The sequence below is a fragment of the Nematolebias whitei genome, chromosome 9 (genome assembly GCF_014905685.2).
Source record: "Nematolebias whitei isolate Nwh7 chromosome 9, NemWhi1, whole genome shotgun sequence".
NCBI lineage: Eukaryota > Metazoa > Chordata > Actinopteri > Cyprinodontiformes > Rivulidae > Nematolebias > Nematolebias whitei.
This window is the reverse complement of record NC_056506.1, coordinates 14,340,791-14,361,673: the sequence shown is the minus strand read 5'-3', so window position 1 is coordinate 14,361,673 and position 20,883 is coordinate 14,340,791. Positions and strand designations below refer to the sequence as shown.

The window sequence follows — 20,883 nt, the reverse complement described above, 5'->3', positions numbered from 1 at the left end:
AGAAGCCTGTTAATCACAATATCATTCAAATCAGGTGTTGGAGCAGACAAACTAAAACATGCAGGATGGTGTTCCTCAGGGACCCGGGTTGGGAACCACTGAACTAAGCAATGTTCTCCGTTTAAGTGTGAACCATTGAGAGAACAGAACAGCAAACAGAAGAAGCGTGAGGAGAAAAGAGCGAGAGCAGAGCTGATCAGGGTAAGAAGTTTATTTTAGGTGTGATACAGAAGAGAAAGGCTTGAAACGATCCAAACACAAAAACACACTTTTACTTTGACTTGTTGGTAGAAAAAACGAGTTTAATTTGTGCTAGTCCAAAATGTTTTTTTCTTTTCACAGAACTAATAAAAAATATGACAAACCTTTAACAGAAAATAAACTCATGAATAAAGTTCTATTTGAGACAAAATGATAGAAAAAGAAATTAAACAGATTGAACACTGACCCAGTTGTGTCCGTTTGATTAATACGTTCATACAGAAGAAAGGGAATATGAGCTTCTTTAGTTTAAATCAAGTTTTCAGACCACGAGGTCAACAAACATGACCAACACCATGTTCGGTGTAAAAAAAGTATAAACGGTGAAATCAAATGATAAACCAAAGGCACATGTGGTCCCAACAGGTCCCCTCAAAACCAGAGACCAAGACCAGAATCACATGTTTGCTTCTCGTTTAGACAGGTTCAGCATGCATCCTGTTTGTTTGTGCCCCCACAGCTGTTTTACAAAGAAATCAAACAAGATTGAACAGGATCTCTTCTTTATAAAAAAGGTTTGTCCAAGGTTCTTCAATGTTCAGTTAAATGGGAAGGAGATACATTCCTCATGGTGCCAAGGAGGATTCTGGGAGACCAAACTTCCAAACAAAAACTCCACACAACGATTTTAACACAGTTTGGCAGACATGAATAAAATGATGTGAAGCAGGAGAAACTGTCAATTAAAAAAAAAAAAAAAACAGCTTAAACTGATTGGACAGCCACTGGAACGTCTGCAGGGGGTTGTTTGGTAGTTTTAAAACTACAACACTGAGAATTATGGGTAGATTTGAACGATGCAGACTTCTAGGGTACTGAAGACCTGAACAAATGTCACCTTTTGGACTTTGAGGTGCAGCAACATTAAAATTTAAATGTTAATTTGGAACGCTAAGAGGTTTGTCCACCTGTAGATCTGAACTGTCAAAGGTGTGAAGGTGACATTTTTTAATCAGGAATTGATTATGTGGCTAGTTTTGTATCAATAAACGCATGGAACGTGTGGGAATCCCACTGAATTTGAGTCTGATTCAAGTTCTGTTGGGGTGATGGTTTACAAGTTTAAACTTTTATCACCTTCACAATAAGGACAAAGTCATTTTGATTAAACTTGTAAACACTATGTGAAATCAGACCATACAGCAACACCTGGCTGATGTCGCGTTGATTTGAATCGACTCCAAAAGTTAATCAGTTCTAGATGTGAATTAAGCCATTAGTTTCTCAGATTTTCACTCAAATCTGCCCAGTGGTTCATGAGATATTTTGTTAACAAACAAACACACAGAGACATCACCAAAAAACATCAGTCCTTTTTGTTTTCAGCAGCGAGTGATAAAACACAAAGAGGCTATTTAATTATCTAAAATTATGCAGCAATGTTATAAAAATGGAGATTAAAATAAGAAAACACAAACAACCTGTTCAATCATTTCTCTTTTTCTTATCAAATTAGCGCCCAAACCTTTGCATGCCACTGGACTTCTTTACACGTCACCGAACATCTAAAAATCTTAAGAGGTGAAAAAATCAAATAAAAGGTGACTGAACTTTTTGCTTGGAGCACAAAATAACGTCTCGTTTGTTCACGAAGCATCACGATGTAGAAAAATAACAAACCTCAAGAAAGATCCAGCGAGAAGCGAGCGGCTGATCTGAGGAGCGACACGATATCAGAAACCAACGTTTGCACAAAGCAGTGGAACAAATTTAAAGTACAAGTCTGGGCTGCTGCGACGCCGCCGTGGAGCTGCTGCCGAGACGCTTTTCAAAACATAAAGGTCAAAGGTCAAAGCTCAAACGCTTTTACGAAGCCGACCACTTTTATTCATTCAAAAAGGACATTAGTGGATTTAGCATTTTAAAAAATACTTCAACTGAAGACTATTCACAGAAATGTTCAAGAGATGGTAGTTTTGTTGTTGTTGTTGTTTTGACAAAGATTTCATGAGCAGGAGCTGCGAGGGTTAGATAGTGGACTTGGAAAAGGAAACTTTAAGATGATGATTTCCTCCCATGTCGTAGTTGTGAAGGTCCATCAGAGCCTGGATCGCCTCCTCCACTGACGTCATCTGGATCAACGCCATCTTACGGTCCCTGGTGAGAGAAACGGATGAAAACAGACCAAACAACAACAAAAACAGCTCATTTGTTTCTTCTTGTGCAGGTTATCTTGGACGTGGGTGTAATTTGTAAAATGTCTTATAAAAGTGTTCCTTACTGGAAAAACTTGAAGGCCTTGACGGTTCCTCCGCTGTTGGAGAACAGAAGACGGAGGTCGTCCTCTCCAACTCCATCCCTGACAAATCAAAGATCAAACCGTCACTGCCTTGATCAGAATGTGCATCAGACTAAACGGGTGGAGTTCACGTCAAACTACCGGATGTTGGAGAGGTGAAGTGTTGCAGAAGGAGGAAAGATGTTCTGAAAGTTTTTGGATCCTGGTTTCTTGAAGCGGTGGAGTGGAGAGCCAGAGAAATCTGTCCAACAAAAACAAAAAGTTAAAAAGAAAAGTTTTCTTTAAAAAATAAAATCTGAATAAACCCCATGTGTGGGCTGACTGTAGTATTTCTGCGTGACTCGTTACTGTGCACAGGCTGTTGAGTCCGACAATATGAGGTCACTGAAACGATGCCGGTGATTTGAACAAATCACCAAAATAAATGTACAGAAGTAACAAAGTGCATTTTGTTGCCAAAGTCTTAAATCTCAGAGTCTCAAATAGGGGCGGGTGATATGGTTCAAACATAATATTGTGATATTTCAGAGCATTCTGACGATAACAACAAAGTTTATGATGTTAAAAAAAAAAAAATCAGTTATTCATTTGACAAAATTAACTTGTTGCTTTGCAGTATTATATAAAAACAACAACAACAAAAAAACATCAAGGGTTAATTTTACTGCAATTACTTTAAATAGTAACATATTCAGTCTCAAAGTATAAAAATAAAACAATAAAAAGATCCGTCTGTTATTTAGATTGAAAAAGTTTGCACAAAATATAGAAGAAAATCCACCACAAAAACTAAAGTGCAGGTGCAGTTCCAAAAAAAGATGAAATAAAATGAAGCTTAAGATCTGTTGAGCATAAATGTAACAACAAAATATATGTTGTCTTTAAATGAGCTAGAACTTCCAAAACTTGTGACAAATGCTGAAAACAAATGAAACGCTGCCTGAAAGGACTGCTGATCAGAACCAGCAGCCAATTTCCTGATCCTCAGGAAGCAGCTGGTCTCAAGGTTTGAGCTGCACAGTTCCCAGTCTCTGTTCGTTCCCAGTCAGACTCGGGTGACTGGCTCCGTGCTCAGACTTGACCATAAATCAGTGATCGATGCAGAGTCAGTGTTTCTCCTACCGTTATACCAGTGGGGTGCCCCACCACATCAACAGAACCGAGCGCACAGTCTACTGAACTGAACTGTGAGAAAATTTCATTGAAGATATTGACACGAGAAGTGGGCTGCACAGTGGGACAATGGTCAAAGTGGTCGTCTTTCAGCAGGAGAGGTCACAGGTTCTCCTCCCGGCCTTTAAATGTGGAGTTTTGAGTATGGTACTCCAGTTTCCTCCCACAGACCAAAAGCATGCATGTTAGACTGACTGGTAACTCTAAATTGTCCCTAGGTGAGTGAATGGTTGTTTGTCTCATTGTCTCTATGTGTCCCTGTGATGGACTGGAGACCTGTCCAGGTGTACCCCACCTCTCACACAGACTCATGGAGATGAGCACCAGCTCTCCACAACTCAAAAGAAAGAAGAAAAAAGGGGTAAATAAAACCGACTGATGGATTGCAGCTTTTAAAATGTGTTATTCTCCTGTTGCTCAAAATGTTTTTGACCAAAGACTCAAAAACATTCATTAAGCAGCTACAAACATCTACTTTTACAAGTTTAAAAATAATACAAAAGATCAGGATTATGTTTGTCCTGATCCTGGTTCTGCTAGAGGTTTCTTCCTCATGAAGGAGTTGTTTCTTTCCACTGTCGCCTTCATGCTTGTTCAAGATGAGCGTTCTGTGATGGAGTTAAACTCAAAGCTCCTCAGGTAAATAATGAGAAATTATTATTTTATATATTAATGTTTCTGTTCAGTCCCTGAGACGACTTCTGTTGTGACTTGGTGCTACATAAATAAACTGAACTGAAATAAATTGAAAAAAGTATTCTGTTTGTCGCTATATTTTCTCTTCAGAGTATGTTTTGACATCTTTTAGTTAAAAATAAGCTGCAAAACAAAGTATTTTTTGCCTTTTAAAAAAAGGGGCATGCACACTGACTCAGGCTAAAAAATAATTCCAGAATTAATTTCCCATTTCCATCTTGGACTTCGCTTGTGAACGTTTCATATCCACGTGACGGGAATTTAGTTCTAAAATAGGCTTGAAAAGAAAGCAACAGGTTTCAGGTGAGCGCTCACCTTTGGTTAGCAGTTGATCATCCAGCCCTTCTCTTGGCAAAGCCACAGTTTGATGTTTGGACAGAGTCACTCTCATCACTTTGCCAAACACCTTCTGGCCGTTCAGGTGACTCATGGCTGCAGGTAAAAAGAGCAGAAAGTAAAGAAACAAACCTGAGGCTGATAATTTTACTTTATCTACAGACATCATCATTATCGGCTGATACAAATGTACCGAGTGAGGAATACATGTTAAAGTACTTTTTAAAACAACGTTAGATTAAAAATTAGCAGTACAAAGAAAGGCTGGACTAACCTTTTTAGTGACAAAAAATTACATTAGAAGCTAAAACGATAAAGCTAAAAATACTATGTTTTTATATGTATGGGTTAAAGAAAAACGAAATGGTATATTTACAGAAACAATAAATAAAGGTGATTTAAAGTTTTTTTTATAGCAGCTACACTATTTAAGTAGAGACTTGTAAATCCAGATTAGGTGTACATATTTGTTTCATAAAATGTTTAAGGCTTTTTACACAATGAGTATTATAATATAAAAAAAGTTACATAGGTGGAACGAACTAGAGCCCGACCAATATATCAGTAGGGCCGATATTATAGGCTGATAAAGACGTTTGGGGACCTGTTGGTATTGGTGATAATTGTCCCATTATGCACAGATACACTGCCTGGCCAAAACAGTAGTCACACACTAATATTTCATTGGACCTTCTTTGTCTTTGATTACATCATGCATTCACTGTGGTATTGTTTCAATAAACTTCTACAATGTCAAAAGATCTATTTCCATCCAGTGTTGCATTAATTTTTCACCAAGATCTTTCATTGATGATGTCAGATTCTGACCAATGCGTCTTTCTGAGATTCTGAGTGCTACTGTTGTTTTTCTTCTACTTGATTTCACCAAACGTTTAAATGATCACCGATCACGATCATTCAGGATTTTTTTCCAGTCACATTTCTTCCTCGAAGACGATGGGTCCCCACTATCCTTCCAGTTTGTAATAATGTGTTGGACAGTTCTTAACCCAGTTTTAGTAGTTTCTTTTTTTTTTTTTTTCATTTAGCCTTTATTTATCCAGGTTAGTCTCGTTGAGCCACGAGAACTCATTTTCAAGAGAGACCTGTTTTAGGGAGCACATGGTGGGGGTTAAGGGCCTTGCTCATGGGCCCAGGGTGGGGCGAATGAGGGTGGGGGCAAGTGTGGGTGTTTCACCTACCCCACCCACAATTTTGATGTTGTCGGGGCCGGAGCGTGAACCGGCGATCTTCGGATCACAGGCCCACCTCTCTAACCTCTGCGCCACCACTCCCCCCAGTAGTTTCTTCAATCTCCTTAGATGTTTTCTCTGCTTGATGCCAATGATTTGACCCTCTTCAAACACACTGACATCTTTTCCACGACCACGCGATGTGTCTTACAACATGGTGGTTTAAGAAACGAGATGCAACTCATTGCACCAGTTGGAGTTAAATAACTTGTTGGCAGCTGAAAGATAATCATCCGTGCAGTAATTATCCATTAGGAGGCTCGTACAAATTTGCTTAATTAAATCCAGGTGGTGACTTTATTTATTTATTTATTTTTTTTTTTGGGGGGGGGGGGGGGGGAGAGTGTATAAACACTTCTAATGTTCGCACCAAAATGCAGAGAACAAGCTGTAATGGTACAATGTATCCAGCAGAGGGCGTATGAAAACTACTTTCAAGTCATGGCAGTTCACTTTCACTTTCAGCACAGCCAAAGCAGGAAGCAATACTGTGCAGTGTACTTCACTGAACAGAGCATGGTAAGATTATTTTAACTGATCTGTAAAATAAAAAAATAAATCAACAATGAATTCTTCAATCCTTTAACTCGCTTGTCATTCATTAGCTATGTTCCTCTCAAGTTAGCAAGCTAATGTTTAGTAAAGCCTATTACCGTGTAAAACTTTATCCAGAACAATAAATCTAACGTAGAGGTAAAACATAAGTGTTAGTACAAAGCCTCTAGCAAAATGTTTCATGTAAACAGTGGGGCTGCAGCTGATCAGCAGAGGTGAGGAAAAACACATGCACTTTTGTTCTGATGAACAGGAACTAAATATACATGTTTAATTCTATCTGCAGGGGTGTGGTGGCGCAGAGGTTAGAGAAGGCAAGCCTGTGATCGGAAGGGCACCGATTCAACTCCCCAGACAGATACGTCAAAATGTGGGTGGGAAAGGTGAAGCACCCACACCTGCCTCCACCCTCATTGCCCTACCATGGGCCATTGAGCAAGGCCCTTAACCCACACCATCTACTCCCCCGAGTGCCCTAGATGGCAGCTTTCTGCGCCACACAGAGGGCTGTTTTAGCTCAGTGGTCTGTGGTTGCGTTTGGAAGGGCATCAAACGTAAAAACAATTGCCAAGTCTTCGTGCGAGTTAGTTCGCTGTGGTGATCCCTGAAGAAGGGAGCAGCCGAAAGAAGAACGATATTTGCCTTAAAGATGTAAAGTCACCCCACAAAAACATAAGCAAGTCTATGCTGAGCCAAAAAAAAAAGTGTGTGTGTATATGTACAGGTGCTGGTCATAAAATTAGAATATCATGAAAGTTTTATTTCAGTAATTCCATTCAAAGTTTTTTTTTCTTCTTCTTTCAGCTGCTCCCTGCGTTAGGGGTCGCCACAGCGAATTAAGTCGCACCAAGACTTGGCAGTTATTTTTACACCGGATGCCCTTCCTGACGCAACCACAGACACCGAGCTACCACAGCCTGTTGGAAAATGAAACTGCATCTCCATAAAGTTGGTCAGCAGCAGGAAGCATGAAGTCTCTAAAACTTCCTGGTAGACGGCTGTGTTGACCTTGGATCTCAGAAAACAAAGAGGATCAACACCAGCAGATGGCATGACACCCCAAACCATCACCGACTGTGGAAACTTGACACTTGACCTCAAGCAACATGGATTCTGTACCTCTCCTCTCTTCCTCCAGACTCTGGGAACTTGATTTTCAAAGGAAATGCAACATTTACTTTCATCAGAGAACATAACTTTGGACCTCTCAGCAGCAGTCCCAGGCGAGATGATTCTGACACTGTCTCTTGTTCAAAGTGGCTTGACACAAGGAATGCAACAGCTGAAACCCTTGTCTTGCATACTTCTGTACGTGGTGGTTCTTGAAGCACTGGCTCCAGCTGCAGTCCACTCTTTGTGAATCTCCCCCACATTTTGGAATGGGTTTTGTTTCACAATCCTCTCCAGGGTGCAGTTATCTTTGTTGCTTGTATACTTTTTTCTACCACATTGTTTCCTTCCCTTCACCTCTCTATTAATGTGCTTGGACACAGAGCTCTGTGAACAGCCAGCCTCTTTAGCAATGACCTTTTGTGTCTTGCAGTCCTCGTGCAAGGTGTCAATGGTCGTCTTTTGGACAACTGTCAAGTCAGCAGTCTGACCCATGATTGTGTAACCTACAGAACAAGACAGACCATTTAAAGGCCTTTGCAGGCGTTTTGAGTTAATTAGATGATTAGAGTGTGGCACCAATTGTCTTCAATATTGAACTTTTTCACAATATTCTAATTTTCCGAGATACTGAATTTGGAGTTTTCATTAGTTGTTGGTTATAATCAACATTAAAAGAAATAAACATTTGAAATATATCAGTCTGCGTGTAATGAATGATATATATAGATAGACAGATAGATAGATATCAAACATTGACTCTAGGCATGAACTGAATAATTACTTGTCATGTTAATAATTAAAGTGATAATTGGACTCACCGAGCTGAGCCTGGTTGCCGTCAGACAGTTGGATCAAAGCACTGTCTTTTTTGTTGTAGAGGATCTTCACCCTCTGGACATCACCGTACACTCCTGCAGGGAGAAAGAGACAGACAGAAAGAGAGAGACAGACAGAGAGAGCAGGGTGGAGGAGTAGAAGAGACAGAGCAGGAGAGATGGAGCCGACGAAGATAAAAAAGAAGAGGTGTGAAGGATGAAAGGAATAAAGTTAGTGCTAGAAAGACCAATGAAAGAAAAGATGGACTCTTCCCATTTGACTTCTATCATCTCAAAGGCTTTTTGTATAACTGAGTCATTTATTGTGAAACTGCAGCTGAGCTTTAGCTCTGACACAAAGTGACTGGCAGGTTAATGTCTGACAAAAGTGCAGGATTCAGTTTGATTAGGTGAATAAAATGTAACAGTGCAGGAAATAAAACACTTCTACTGAACCAGACACACTAATCTGACAACATGCTGCATATAGACACATGTAAAGCAGAAAATGAAAGAAATAAAACAACTCGGTTTCTTTATGTTATTTGTAAGGATTGTTTTGGACTTAGAGAATATATTTACTAAAATTCCAGTTTAGATGACTGGGAGGCAGGAAATCCAAACTGCAAGGTTTTAGAAAAAGAAACAAAGATGTGCTAGAACTAGAACAACTGGATAGAGAACTAGAGAAGAGGGCAGGACAGAAAGAGGAGCTAGAATAAGTCTGAGTGAGAGCACTGGATTCTTGTGGTCAACTTCACCTTTAATATGATGAGAACACAAACGCTGAATAACCTGGTCACGTTTAAAAACACTGCCGCAGTAAAAACACATCAACAAAACCCTTTCTGGATTGTAGTGTTGGAAATAAACTGTTTTTAGTACGATGTCCTTGTTTTGCGTCGTCTCACTGTGGCTCCAATACAAACAGATGTTTCAGGGGATTTTATTTTCATTCAACCTTTATTTAGACAGACAAGTCACATTGAGCCTGGAAGACTCATTTACAAGTGAGACCTGTTTGGACAAACAAAAAGTAGTGAAACTGGACACGTGTAGGAATTGGAGGCAAAAACAATTCTATCAGACTTTTTCTCCCTTTAACAATTTAAACCTAAATGTTTGTTTTTTTAGAGTGAAGCAGCTGCAGGAGGAGTTGGGCCCCTTGTTGATTATGTAAACTCAGATTAAGCTATACATTTACAGAATCCACACAGCATATATTCAGCATTTATTCATAATGTTTGTATCTGCACACATCAACTCGGTCACTTGTAGAACACTGAATAAGTTCATGTTTGTGCCACACAAACACTCAGGCCCGTCAGGGCATGAACCTCACACAGCTCATGTGCTACAAATTACACGGACTGCAAACTCTCTGCTGTGGCTCCACATGTTCAAGCTCTTGGACTGCAGATGTTTCCACAGCTGTGATCAGTGTTCTTACTCATTGTTTAAAATGTTAATTAAAACAGAATACAATGCAAATCTCATAAACCCATATTGTATTCATAACGGACCAAAGTAAGCAAGTCAAATGTTTAACTTTTGAAATTTTACTTTTATATAGAAAGAACGTTAAATTTATTTTTGATGGCAGCAACACATTTTCAAAAAGTAGGGACAGGGGAAACAAAAAGCTGTAAGGGTGAGTGAAGTAAACAACTGGAGGATCATTTATCAAATAAACAAGAATTTGACCAGTCCAGTGAAAGAAATGGGCGTAAACTGAGCTCAGAGGACAAGGCTGAAAGTCTAATGGATACCAGTGATGTTCAGGACCTCCAGCAGCGCTGCATTAGAAAACAGGTCTGATTCTGTTCTGGACATCACTGCATGGACTCAGCAAAACTGGTCTGTAAACACAAACCACTGCACCATCCACCAATGCTGGTTAAAGCTCTATCATACAAAGAAGAAGCCATATGTGAACACCTTCCAGAAACAGTCATCGTCTCTGGGGCAAAATCAGTTTAAAACAGACTGAGGCAAAATGAAAAACGGTTTTCTTCTCAAACAAATCAAAATTATTATTATTATTTTTAAACAATGGGTGCCACATTCTCTGTACTGGGACCATCTGGCCTGCATAGTTTAAGCCTGCCTTGCTAATGTTATGAGTAGTTTACACTAGGGATGCACGATACTGGATTTTTGGCCGATAACCGATACAAATATTTTTCCCCTGGACCTACTTACAGAGACTACATCGCTTTCTCTGCTGTGGAATTAAAACACTACATCATTCTGCACGGTCTTTGTCAGTTTGGCCTGCTACCAGATGCAGATGACAATAAGGGGGTGAAAATGATGCAACACTTCATCTTGGATTATGTTTAGTGTCAAAGTTATTCATGACATAGGCGCGCATGACGTCATAACATTGTGCAGGCGCTGCACACATCCTTGTCACTGGGTTGTCATACACAAAACAGCACCTTTTATATCGATGAGTTATTTTGATGGAATGGACGATGTCCGATATTTAACTTTATCGCTAATATAGGCCGATACCGATACCATGCCGATAATATTGTGCATCCCTAGTTCACACATCTGGAAATGTATATTCAGGTTTAAGAACATTTGCTCCAATCCAGTCCTTTTCAGGTTAGAACTTGCATATTTCAGCAAGACGATGCTCAACATTAAACTCCATCCTTTACAAGAGCAGGGCTTCATAGTAGAAGAGTCCAGGTGCTGAACTGGCCTGCTTGAAGTTCACACCCCTGACCAGCTCAAAACATCTGTTACACCATGAACAAAACGAAGAAAGGACTGGGTCCACATTCCCCTCCAAACACTCCAGCAGCTGCTCTCCTCCGTTCAGACGTTCATAAGACGAGAAAGGAGAAGAGGGAACGCTTCGCAACATGACCCTGTCCCCCCCCACACTCACACACCTTTTACTTTAGAAGTGTTGCTTCCATAAAAATAAAATACACAATTTTCCTAAAAAAAATACAACTTTACTTGTTTAAACGAGTTTACCATGTTCCAATGCAAATTAAATATGGATTTAGGAGATTAGCAAATGATTGCATTCTGCTCTGATATGTATTTTTTTTATAGTGTTACAATTTATCTGGTGTTCAGTTTTGTACATCCATTGGTCCTGAGATTATGGATAATATGTCCATTATTTACCATGTTTACTGATCATTTATACATTAATGAGTCGTGTGCTCATGCTAACACTGAAACATGCTCAATGTGTGGAAATAAAATAATCTCTTCCCTGATGTACTTTCATTGTAATGGGAATAATACGAGCCGTCCTGACTGCTTAGTGATGGTTGGACAAGATTAAATATATTTTAGTGCAGGTGATATGATCCATCTACAATTTAGGTAAAATTTATTACCGATTCCGAACCAGTTGAAGTTTGTATGTGTTGGCCTAAAGTTTTGCAAACGACTGATCTTAGCGTCTTTGTTCTCATCCATGAAGAACCAAGTTGACCAAAGGATGATCCAGACTCACTGCTCTTTTAATGCAAGGACAGAAGTAAATCTGAAGTCTGCAATGTACAGTACAATAGAGAAGAGCTAGAACAACAGGCAGATAGACGAGCAGAGTGCCCACCACATCACTGAAGAAAGTGAACAAAACTGGATTAACAGAGAGAATACAGATAGAATAGTAGAGGTTGAACATACCGAAGAGGGTAAAGAGACTTTGAGGCGTGACCATCTTTAGAGAGAGAGACCGCAGAGCAGAGGACAGGAAGAGGAGGAGCAGAGGAGGAAGAGGAGAGACGAAGGTAGAGATCAGATCGCCCCACGTTGGACGAGGGGGGAGATGGTGGTTTCCATGATGATGAGGGGTGAAGCAAAGATAGTGGGGGAGGTGTGGGAGAGCAGGGTTTAAAAACAGTAAAGCCAAAAAACAGATTTACATCAGATTCAGAAATTAAAAGAAACAAAGAAAATAAATGATTTTTTTTAAAAAGTATATAAATTGGAGGTAAAGATACATGGGGGGAGTTTAGGAGAGGAATGTTGCATTAAAAAATATGTAGGAATAAGAAAGGGTCGAGTGGAAAGAAAAAAAAAAGTTTAATGGAAGGAGCATAAGAGGGAAGATAGGAGGCGGGGAGGGGAGAAAGGAGAAGAGGAGGACAAAAACCAAAGCAGAGGTCAGTAAACAGAGCATCAGTGGAACATCAACGGAGTCTGAATGATTGCTGGTCGAGCCTAAAAGCACACACGCAAAATAAAAATACCAAGTCACACAGTTATTCCAGTAGCACACACTCCGCTGGATGCATTTAACCGTGAGGAGAAGGGATGGCAGGAAGTAACAAAACAATTCAGAGAATAAAACATGATCTTTGAAATAAAAAGGAGCAGTACCCCGAAGTGACAGCAGGAGGTATCAGCTGACTGGACTGATGGGGAACTATGAACAGTTCAACTTCAGCAGAAATAAATGGCTTTGAAATTCAGATTAGAAGAAAGTAAAATTTATAATAAGATTCATATAAACCAAAATTAAAATGACAGTTCAATGCTACAAGTTCTGCATTATTTTATAATGCAAACATTTAGTTAAATGCTCAGTAAATACATTTATTAAAGACCTAAAACTAGTGATATAAATGTTGTTCCCTGTGATGATGAATTAAACTGGACTGACTGAGAACAGACCATTGACAAACAGCAACACCCAAAAGACGCACAAACATGAAAACATTCTGCTGCTGCTAATCTTCAGCTACTACTAACAAACCTGACACTTCACGTCTTCTTGAGGACTCCATGTTTGCAGGATTGCTGGTTTTTTTAAGCAGTGTAAAAACAGGACACGCATGTGTGCAACATATAGATGGTAAAATCTTTCATCTTAGTGTTTTTACTTGATGGCACAGAAAGAAGAGGATCATGTGAAATGATTCATCACTCAAACATGAGACACGGCCACATCGCTCGACCACCGTCTAACACCTGGACTGTCTCGTGTACTACTGAACAGTGCTGTGCAAGTTCACACCTCAGCCGAGCAAACTCAGCCCTCATTTCACAATACAGCTGAAACCAGATGTTTACATACGCCGTGTGAAAAGACGCATAACCATTTTTTCTCTGGTGAAGCTGAAACGAGCGTCATTATCCAGAGAAACGAGCTGAAAGGCCACTCAGCGAGGGAGAAGCCATTACTCCATGCTACATGAAAGGCCAGATTACAGTTTGCAAACGCACAGGGACAACGACCAATATCTTTGGACACATGTTCAGTGGTCAAAACAAACCTGACCCAGTTCCACCAGCTCTGTCAGGAAGAACGGGACCAAATTCCAGCAAACTACTGTGAGAAGTTCATGAAGGAAACTCGAAACACCCGACCAGTCATACAGTTCACCAAGTACTAAACCAGTGTCGAAAATGATTTGAGAGAAAATAATGGAATAAAAACATTCAGACATTGATCTGGACGGGTTCTTTTTGTTGAGATGTTTCGTTCATCAATGCGAGGAGCCACAACAAACTCAGTCCTCCACAAGCAGCACACTCCCATAGTGGAAAAACATGCATGTTTTTAGTCTGTGGGAGGAAACTGGAGTACCCGGAGAAAACCCACGCATGCACGAGAAGAACACGCAAACTGCACACAGAAAGACCCCAGGTCCAAGCGGGGATTGAACCCAGGAGGACCTTCTTGTGAGGCAACAGCGCTAACCACTGAGCCGTCGTGCTGCCAATGGTTAAAATGGTTAAAATGGTTCAAAACATGAGCTTTTTACCAGGATTACTGAGCATGAACTGTGATATTCAGACGTCGAGTAAGACCGTGGGGAAAGAAGGTTGTGTGTCTTTTTGTACAGTGCACGTACTGAATCTGATTTCAACTGTAAATTAAATCTTTAAAGTTTAAAACTCAAAGCCACACCCAATGCATGACCTGTTCAACTATTTTCTGCATTTATCTTGTACATCATTGAGGCTGGTGTGCATCTCAGTCAACAGGTGAAGATGAAAAACAGTTCTGGAGTAAATTATATATTTTGCAACATTGTGCAGTAAAACGGGGGATCTCTAATCAGTCTAAAGTTCTGCAGAACCTCTGACAAGAACTTCTTGTTCTGAGTCACCGGCTGACATTTCTGACTGGCTGTTCATGCTTTTCTTTAAACTACAGGCACGGTTAGAGAAATCTTACGTAGAATCAGAAACAATAGTTTGAAATGTGAATAAGGTTAAAGGATTTGAACTATCGTTGGCAGTGGCTATTGGTGAAAAGCTCGTTGTTGATGCTAGAAAACATGAAATTCACAAACTTCACATCAAGTCAGTCCCACAAGAGCAAGAACAACGTTTGCTCGATTGTCTTCAGCTGAAAACAAACTTGTTTGTTGCAGCGTGTCCCGGCTCAGCACTGCTCCCAAATATCTGCTGATCCCAAACTAACTGATCACAAGATAAAACAAAAACCGAGGCGCTGCGAAACAACCAGTACACAAATCGCACACCGAAACATTTTCTTCTCTTGAGAGACGGACAGACAGAAAGAGAAAAGATGAAGACAAGAAAAGACAACTGACGCTGTAGTTACAGATGATCGAGCACGTACACATTTACAGCAAGAAATGAAACACTGACTGATTCAAAGAGATAAAAAACAAATACATTCGAGCTGTCAGAACAAAAAAATGACACGGCTTCAAACGTTTTGGAATCAGATCCAAAGAAACAAACTAGCTGAAAGGACATCAGAGTTTAGGACAAGTCAAGAACAGGAAAATTATATTTAAAAAACAAATAAATCAACCACAGCAGCACACCTACAACACATGCACAGGTTCATCCACAAGCTGTCATGTGCAGGGAAAAATACTTTATTTTGTTTAATCTTTTGTGGTATTTTTCACAACAAAAGTATCCACTTTAAATGAGATATGTCAGTAAGTTGCTGAATTATATTATGCATTTATAATGATCTATTTAGAATAAAATTAGCTTTAAAAGCTTTTTATTACTTCAAAACAAAGATGGTTAGTTATGACTGATACCCATCTTGTGATTCCAATCGAAACTAATAGATAATATTAAACTTTTAACTAGGTGGAAGATTTATATAATAAATAGAATCCATATCAAACACTGTAATTTGAATAACGCACACACACACAAGGATTATAGTGCCGAGTCGTTAAAAGTGAAAACTTTAGTTTTCTTTGTGGTGACTTTACCTCTTCATTTAGGTTGGACGCCAAGAGGACCCCCGACACGCCGGACCCGGACAGAGCAACTCGACCTGCGGCTGCTGCCGCCGCCGCCGCAGCGCTCAGAGGACTGATGGCTCCTACCAGCAGAAGAAAAGAAGAACAAAACCGAGTCAGAGTCAAACCTGCAGACAAAACGAGCCACAACGAAGACAAACATCTGCTGTAAATGAGTGCAGAAACGTTTGTCATGACTGATTCACAAGAGGTAATAATAAAAACATTTCCAGTTTAAACACGCTCTGCTCTGCTGAACAGCTTGTCCACAGTGGATGGAAAACAAAGTTTGTCTTTTGATGACAATAATCCAAATCTCTTTTTAGGCTGGAAAGCTGATGAGCTCCAAAATAAAGGTGGAATAAAAGTGATGTAAAAGACATGGGGAAAAAAGAACGGGCAAAAAAATATATAAAAACTGCAAATAATATAATAAAACTTGTTAAAATTAAACATATGAATGTTGTTTTCCCTTAGAATATTATACTGAGCTTTATTTGTACAATCCAGGGCCTTGAATAGTGGAGTAAAAAGATGAGGTCCTAATATATTTACATACATTTAATTAAATTCACAATGTTGTTGAACTCCTCACACAACGCTTTAAATTAGAAAATACAAAAAAAAAATCAGTAAAGCAAAAATAGAGCTTCATTAAACACCAAATTAGTTTAATTATTATCCACTAATAATCCCTGATCTTTGTTCCCCACCAAAAATTGTCCTAATTCAGATTAAAGCTTTTTTTTTTTTTTTTTTTACATCCAGGACTCTTTATGACCTCTTAGGATTTTTTTGATTTTGCTTTTTACAAATAATTTATTAACTTCCAGTTGGGAGGAAATAAATAAAAGGACTGTTTCTATTAATTCTGTTAGATTTTTAACTGAGGATGCTGGTGAGAAAGAGCTTAAAGACAACTCAGGTAGGACATGGTAAATGACAGGACACAAAATAACAGAGACACTGATGGAAAAACAAAATGGAAAAAGTATAGGTACCTCCACCCTGCGAGAGGGAGAGAGATGAGTAACCTCCGCCACTAGAGTAGGAAGCTAGAGCTCCAGACGGGGTACCTACAAGACAATGACAACTACATTTATTCCACAAGTCACTTCATCTAACCTGGCACCAAAGAACACAAAAACCAAGTCAGCCTCACAGTAGGAGGCCAAGTTAATGTGTCAAATAAACACGTCCCAATATTACACACACTGTAAATACACATGAATACAAGGGACCAGAAAATAAATCAAAAACAAGTCTGACTAAATGTGCTGCTCCCAGCTGCTTTAATGATACAAATTTTAAGTTGTTGCATGACAGCAGACAGATAAAACAACTGTTACAGACAAAAACAATATTAATATGTTTGGATTTCAATCGTTTGAAAATCTACTCATCTTTCAAACACAAAAGTTTCAAGCGCTCCCATGTTTTGCACCATTTGTTTGAAAACCACTACTAAATTTAACCATAACGATAATGATACAAAACAAAAAATGGATTATAATGAGATCCCTGAGACACAACTTAAAAAAAGTTTACCAGTATTTTAGTGATACAAGGAGGCAAAGTTAAATTTTAATATAATTCTAAAATAATAGCATTCAGCTGTCCACCTGTAGTTTAATGTCATCATATACGAGCAGTCAGTGGTTTTACTGATGCTGTTGTGTGTAAATGTAGTCTCTCTGTATTAGATCAGAACAAAAAACAAACTGTACTGTTAAATCTTAAAATAAATTGAATCACGATTGATCATCACGAACATGAGCAGCAGAAACAGATAAATGAGCAAACTCAACAGAATCCTCTGAACAGGAGAAGGTGAATAATAATTTAGATCATCAGATTCAGGTCAGGTGCTGCAGAGATCTTCGTTCAGTCATTGCACTACTACTGCCGCACGATACAAACACATTTAGACTGGAGCCAACCAGAACAAATAATCCTAAAACACACCTGCGTATACGTTTCCAAACTACTGCAGGTACAGTGCATAACACACGCAGGTTATTCTGGCAGATCCTGATCACCCACTCCATGGTGAGTCCAGGTATCTGCTGCCCAGGTGTAGTCCGACAAACAGACTGAAAAACTTGTTCATCCCTGTAGCGATCAGACTTCTCAGAGAGCAGTAACGATTGTTTTGTGCCCGACTGTGAAACAATCGCCCCCTTGGGAATAATAAAGATTCTTGAACTATTCTTAACTAGTGCAGCAACATGTGAAACGTGTTACAAACGTGGTTGGTGTTGCAAAGCAGAATTTGTGGATTACACGAGCAACAGCTGGTTTACCTTGTTTTTTTTTTTAATCAACATCAGGTTTACTTTACCAGCGCACTTTGTCATGTCTACTTGGGATATAAAGGTTCTCGTTATAAGGCAGGTAATTGTAGACCGATAAGATACTGTAGGTCCAACAAACTGGACATTTAGACACAAACTGTCCAGAACAGCCGTCTGCACCATAAATCAGACGAGATGTTAACACTGAGAGGACATTAGAAGTCAACATGTCTGTATGAATGCTGATAGCTTGCAGACACAGCTGTTCCTTTATGAGATGATTTACACACAACAGCCCCCTCCTCATAAAAGTGAAGTTTGGTTAGAAAGTTTTAATATTGATTTATCCAATTCATGCAGTTTTTGATTTAATTTATTCGAACTGATTATGGAAACACTCTAATAAACAAATAAATAAAGTAAAAGTTACTCAAATACAAAATAAAAATGTACCTGTATTTTACTTATTTTAGGACCAGATTTAACTTTTTTAGAGTTTTCTACCTGGATTATTGAGCATGCATCAGGATATTTTACCTACATTTGCACATTGTCTTTAAACTGACTAAGAACAGAGGAATATCTACCCATAAATTAGTGCAAACTCGTTAGAACATCACCATAAAAACCCTTTAATGCCTTAAAAATGCAGATGTGCACAACACAACGTCATTATAATGGAACATAATAATGTAGAGTACAAGTAGATGGTAGCATCCAGTGAAACTGGTCGGGGCCAGTTCATGTCAAACACTGCAGAGCAGCAAAGAGCACCAGTTCAGTTAAGAGTTGGGATTTAGTCTGCTCAACTTTCAAACAAAAGTACATGGGAAGAGTTAAATGCAAAGGATGATGATGCGTTTGTCCAACTGAGGCATGACGAGGGGTCTGAAGTGATTTCTGTGACAACAAAGACCAAAGGATTGCCCTGGAGGAACAAAAGAATGAAAGATGTGTAAGCAGATAAAGTCAGGGGGATGTTTACCCAGTAAAGAGTGATCCTTGTTGGTTGACTCTCCGTCTCCTGTAGGGAGGTCAGGTCTGGTGTAATCGCGACTCTTATCGTTGTTGTATTTGACATTGAGGTTGACCAGTTTACTGAAGTCGATCCGCAGAGTGCAGCAGGAATTATAGATGTTCTGTCCATCCAAAGACTAGAGCAGAAGAAACAAAAAAGTTATTAGTTAACAGACTTTTACTTTTACCAGGCAAACCCCCTTGAGATCACAGATCTCTTGTGCGAGGGAGGCCTAACATGCATGTTTTTGGTCTGTGGGAGGAAACCAGAGCACCTGGAGAAAACCCACTCATGCACAGAGAGAACATGTCAACTGCACACAGAAAGACCCCCGGTCCAAGCTGGGGATCGAACACAGAGCCTTCTTACTCTGAGGCAACAGTGCTAACCACTAAGCCACTGTGCTACCCAAAAACAAAATGTTTTAGGACAAAAATAAAAAACATGTTTTGTAAAATAACTGAAAACCAGATATTTTAAATAAACCAATAAAAATCAGAAATTGCCAATACCAGTAAGTGGGTTGTTTTTTGGGGTCAAAAAAGGTAAATAAAAACAGCTTAAAATGTGCTGCAGATTGCAAACTTTTCTACATGAACTTGAGTTGTACATTGGTTTAGAGACAGAAAGTCTGCAGGGCTGATTCATTTGGTTCTGTGCAGATACGTCTTTTCACTAAAAAGTGAGCAGCACAGTCCAAAAAGGGCCACAAGCCAGAATCTGACACTCGTCATGAATTATTTATGTCCAGTTGAAAAAACAAAATAAACTTTTGTTTACGTGTCACGTGGGATGTTATGTCACCAACATTACAGCTGATTGGATGGGATTTTAACAAAGGATCAATCAGCCAGAGACAGGAATCCAGTAGACTAATGGTCACCAATGAAGCATTGCAGCATGTATTCATCCTGTAAACATGAATACATGCTGAAACTTTTACAAGCTTCTTATTCATGAGTCAAAGCTTTCATTTGTGTTTGATCCTACCAGTTTAGCTTGCTGAGCGTTGACGGGGTCACTGAACTGCAGGAGAGCCTGAAACTGGTTGTTCTTAGTGAAGGTTATGATCTTCATCACAGTCCCAAACTTACTAAAAATCTGAAAATAAATAAAAGTGATAAAAATTTATTTATTACAGTACATCTTTAAGATTCCTACACAGACACAAATTTATTATTACCGTATTTTTTGGCCTATAAGTCGCAGTTTTTTGCATAATTTACATGCCCTGCGCCTTATAGGCCGAAGCAACATATTTATGGATTTTTTCCCATATTTATAAACCATTTTTTGGCTGAGATATGTTTTCATTCATTCTGACTGAATTTTTTAGCAGTACCACTTTCAACCACTTGATGGCAGCAGAGTATTAATAGCAGTATGGCATGCTGTTGGCTGTCATATCATGTGGCTATAATGACAAATTCAAAAAAGTTCAAGATTTTATTTATTATACTTTATACTTTTTCTTAAACTTTTTTGAATTTACCATGTCCTGGATGACTTGAGAATCTTCACCAACTTTGAATGACTCAATGGGCCTGCCACAGCCTCCCCACCTTCATTCTGCTCTCTGCTTGGAACTGTCAAATCAGCTGCACCACCCCGGCGAAATGCAGCTGATTTGACCATCAAAGTGCATTTATTAAGCAAATAGACTGAGACACACCTTTACTATAACTTCCAGCAAACAAATAATTGTTTTTAAGTGTTAATCTTGTTAAATTCTTGTGAAGTCCTCCCATGCATGCTTCTGCAGCCGCCATTTGGCAGGTTTTTGGCACAACACCGGTCCACATTTCCAGGTTGTCAGCGGTGACGTGTAATAGATGCGACAAGCCACGTATTTATGGATTTTTCCACTTTATTAGACAAATATGGACTGATGCGACTTATAGGGCGGA

The 20,883-nt window shown here is 39.2% G+C and overlaps 1 protein-coding gene across 1 annotated transcript in view; it reads right to left on the bottom strand.

Annotated features, from left to right (window-relative positions):
- Window positions 1-1,638: 1,638 nt before the first annotated feature.
- The window catches only part of ptbp2b (polypyrimidine tract binding protein 2b), a 34,287-nt gene continuing 15,042 nt past the window's right edge, over window positions 1,639-20,883 (bottom strand). Inside the window, exons 8-17 of the mRNA XM_037682080.1 lie at window positions 19,967-20,077; window positions 18,944-19,112; window positions 16,666-16,740; window positions 15,635-15,747; window positions 12,105-12,138; window positions 8,445-8,537; window positions 4,685-4,801; window positions 2,642-2,741; window positions 2,483-2,560; window positions 1,639-2,358 (exon numbers count right to left, since the gene is read on the bottom strand). Coding sequence (XP_037538008.1) covers window positions 2,229-2,358; window positions 2,483-2,560; window positions 2,642-2,741; window positions 4,685-4,801; window positions 8,445-8,537; window positions 12,105-12,138; window positions 15,635-15,747; window positions 16,666-16,740; window positions 18,944-19,112; window positions 19,967-20,077 — 1,020 coding nt within the window. The 3' untranslated portion in view covers window positions 1,639-2,228. The remainder of the gene's footprint in view (window positions 2,359-2,482; window positions 2,561-2,641; window positions 2,742-4,684; window positions 4,802-8,444; window positions 8,538-12,104; window positions 12,139-15,634; window positions 15,748-16,665; window positions 16,741-18,943; window positions 19,113-19,966; window positions 20,078-20,883) is intronic.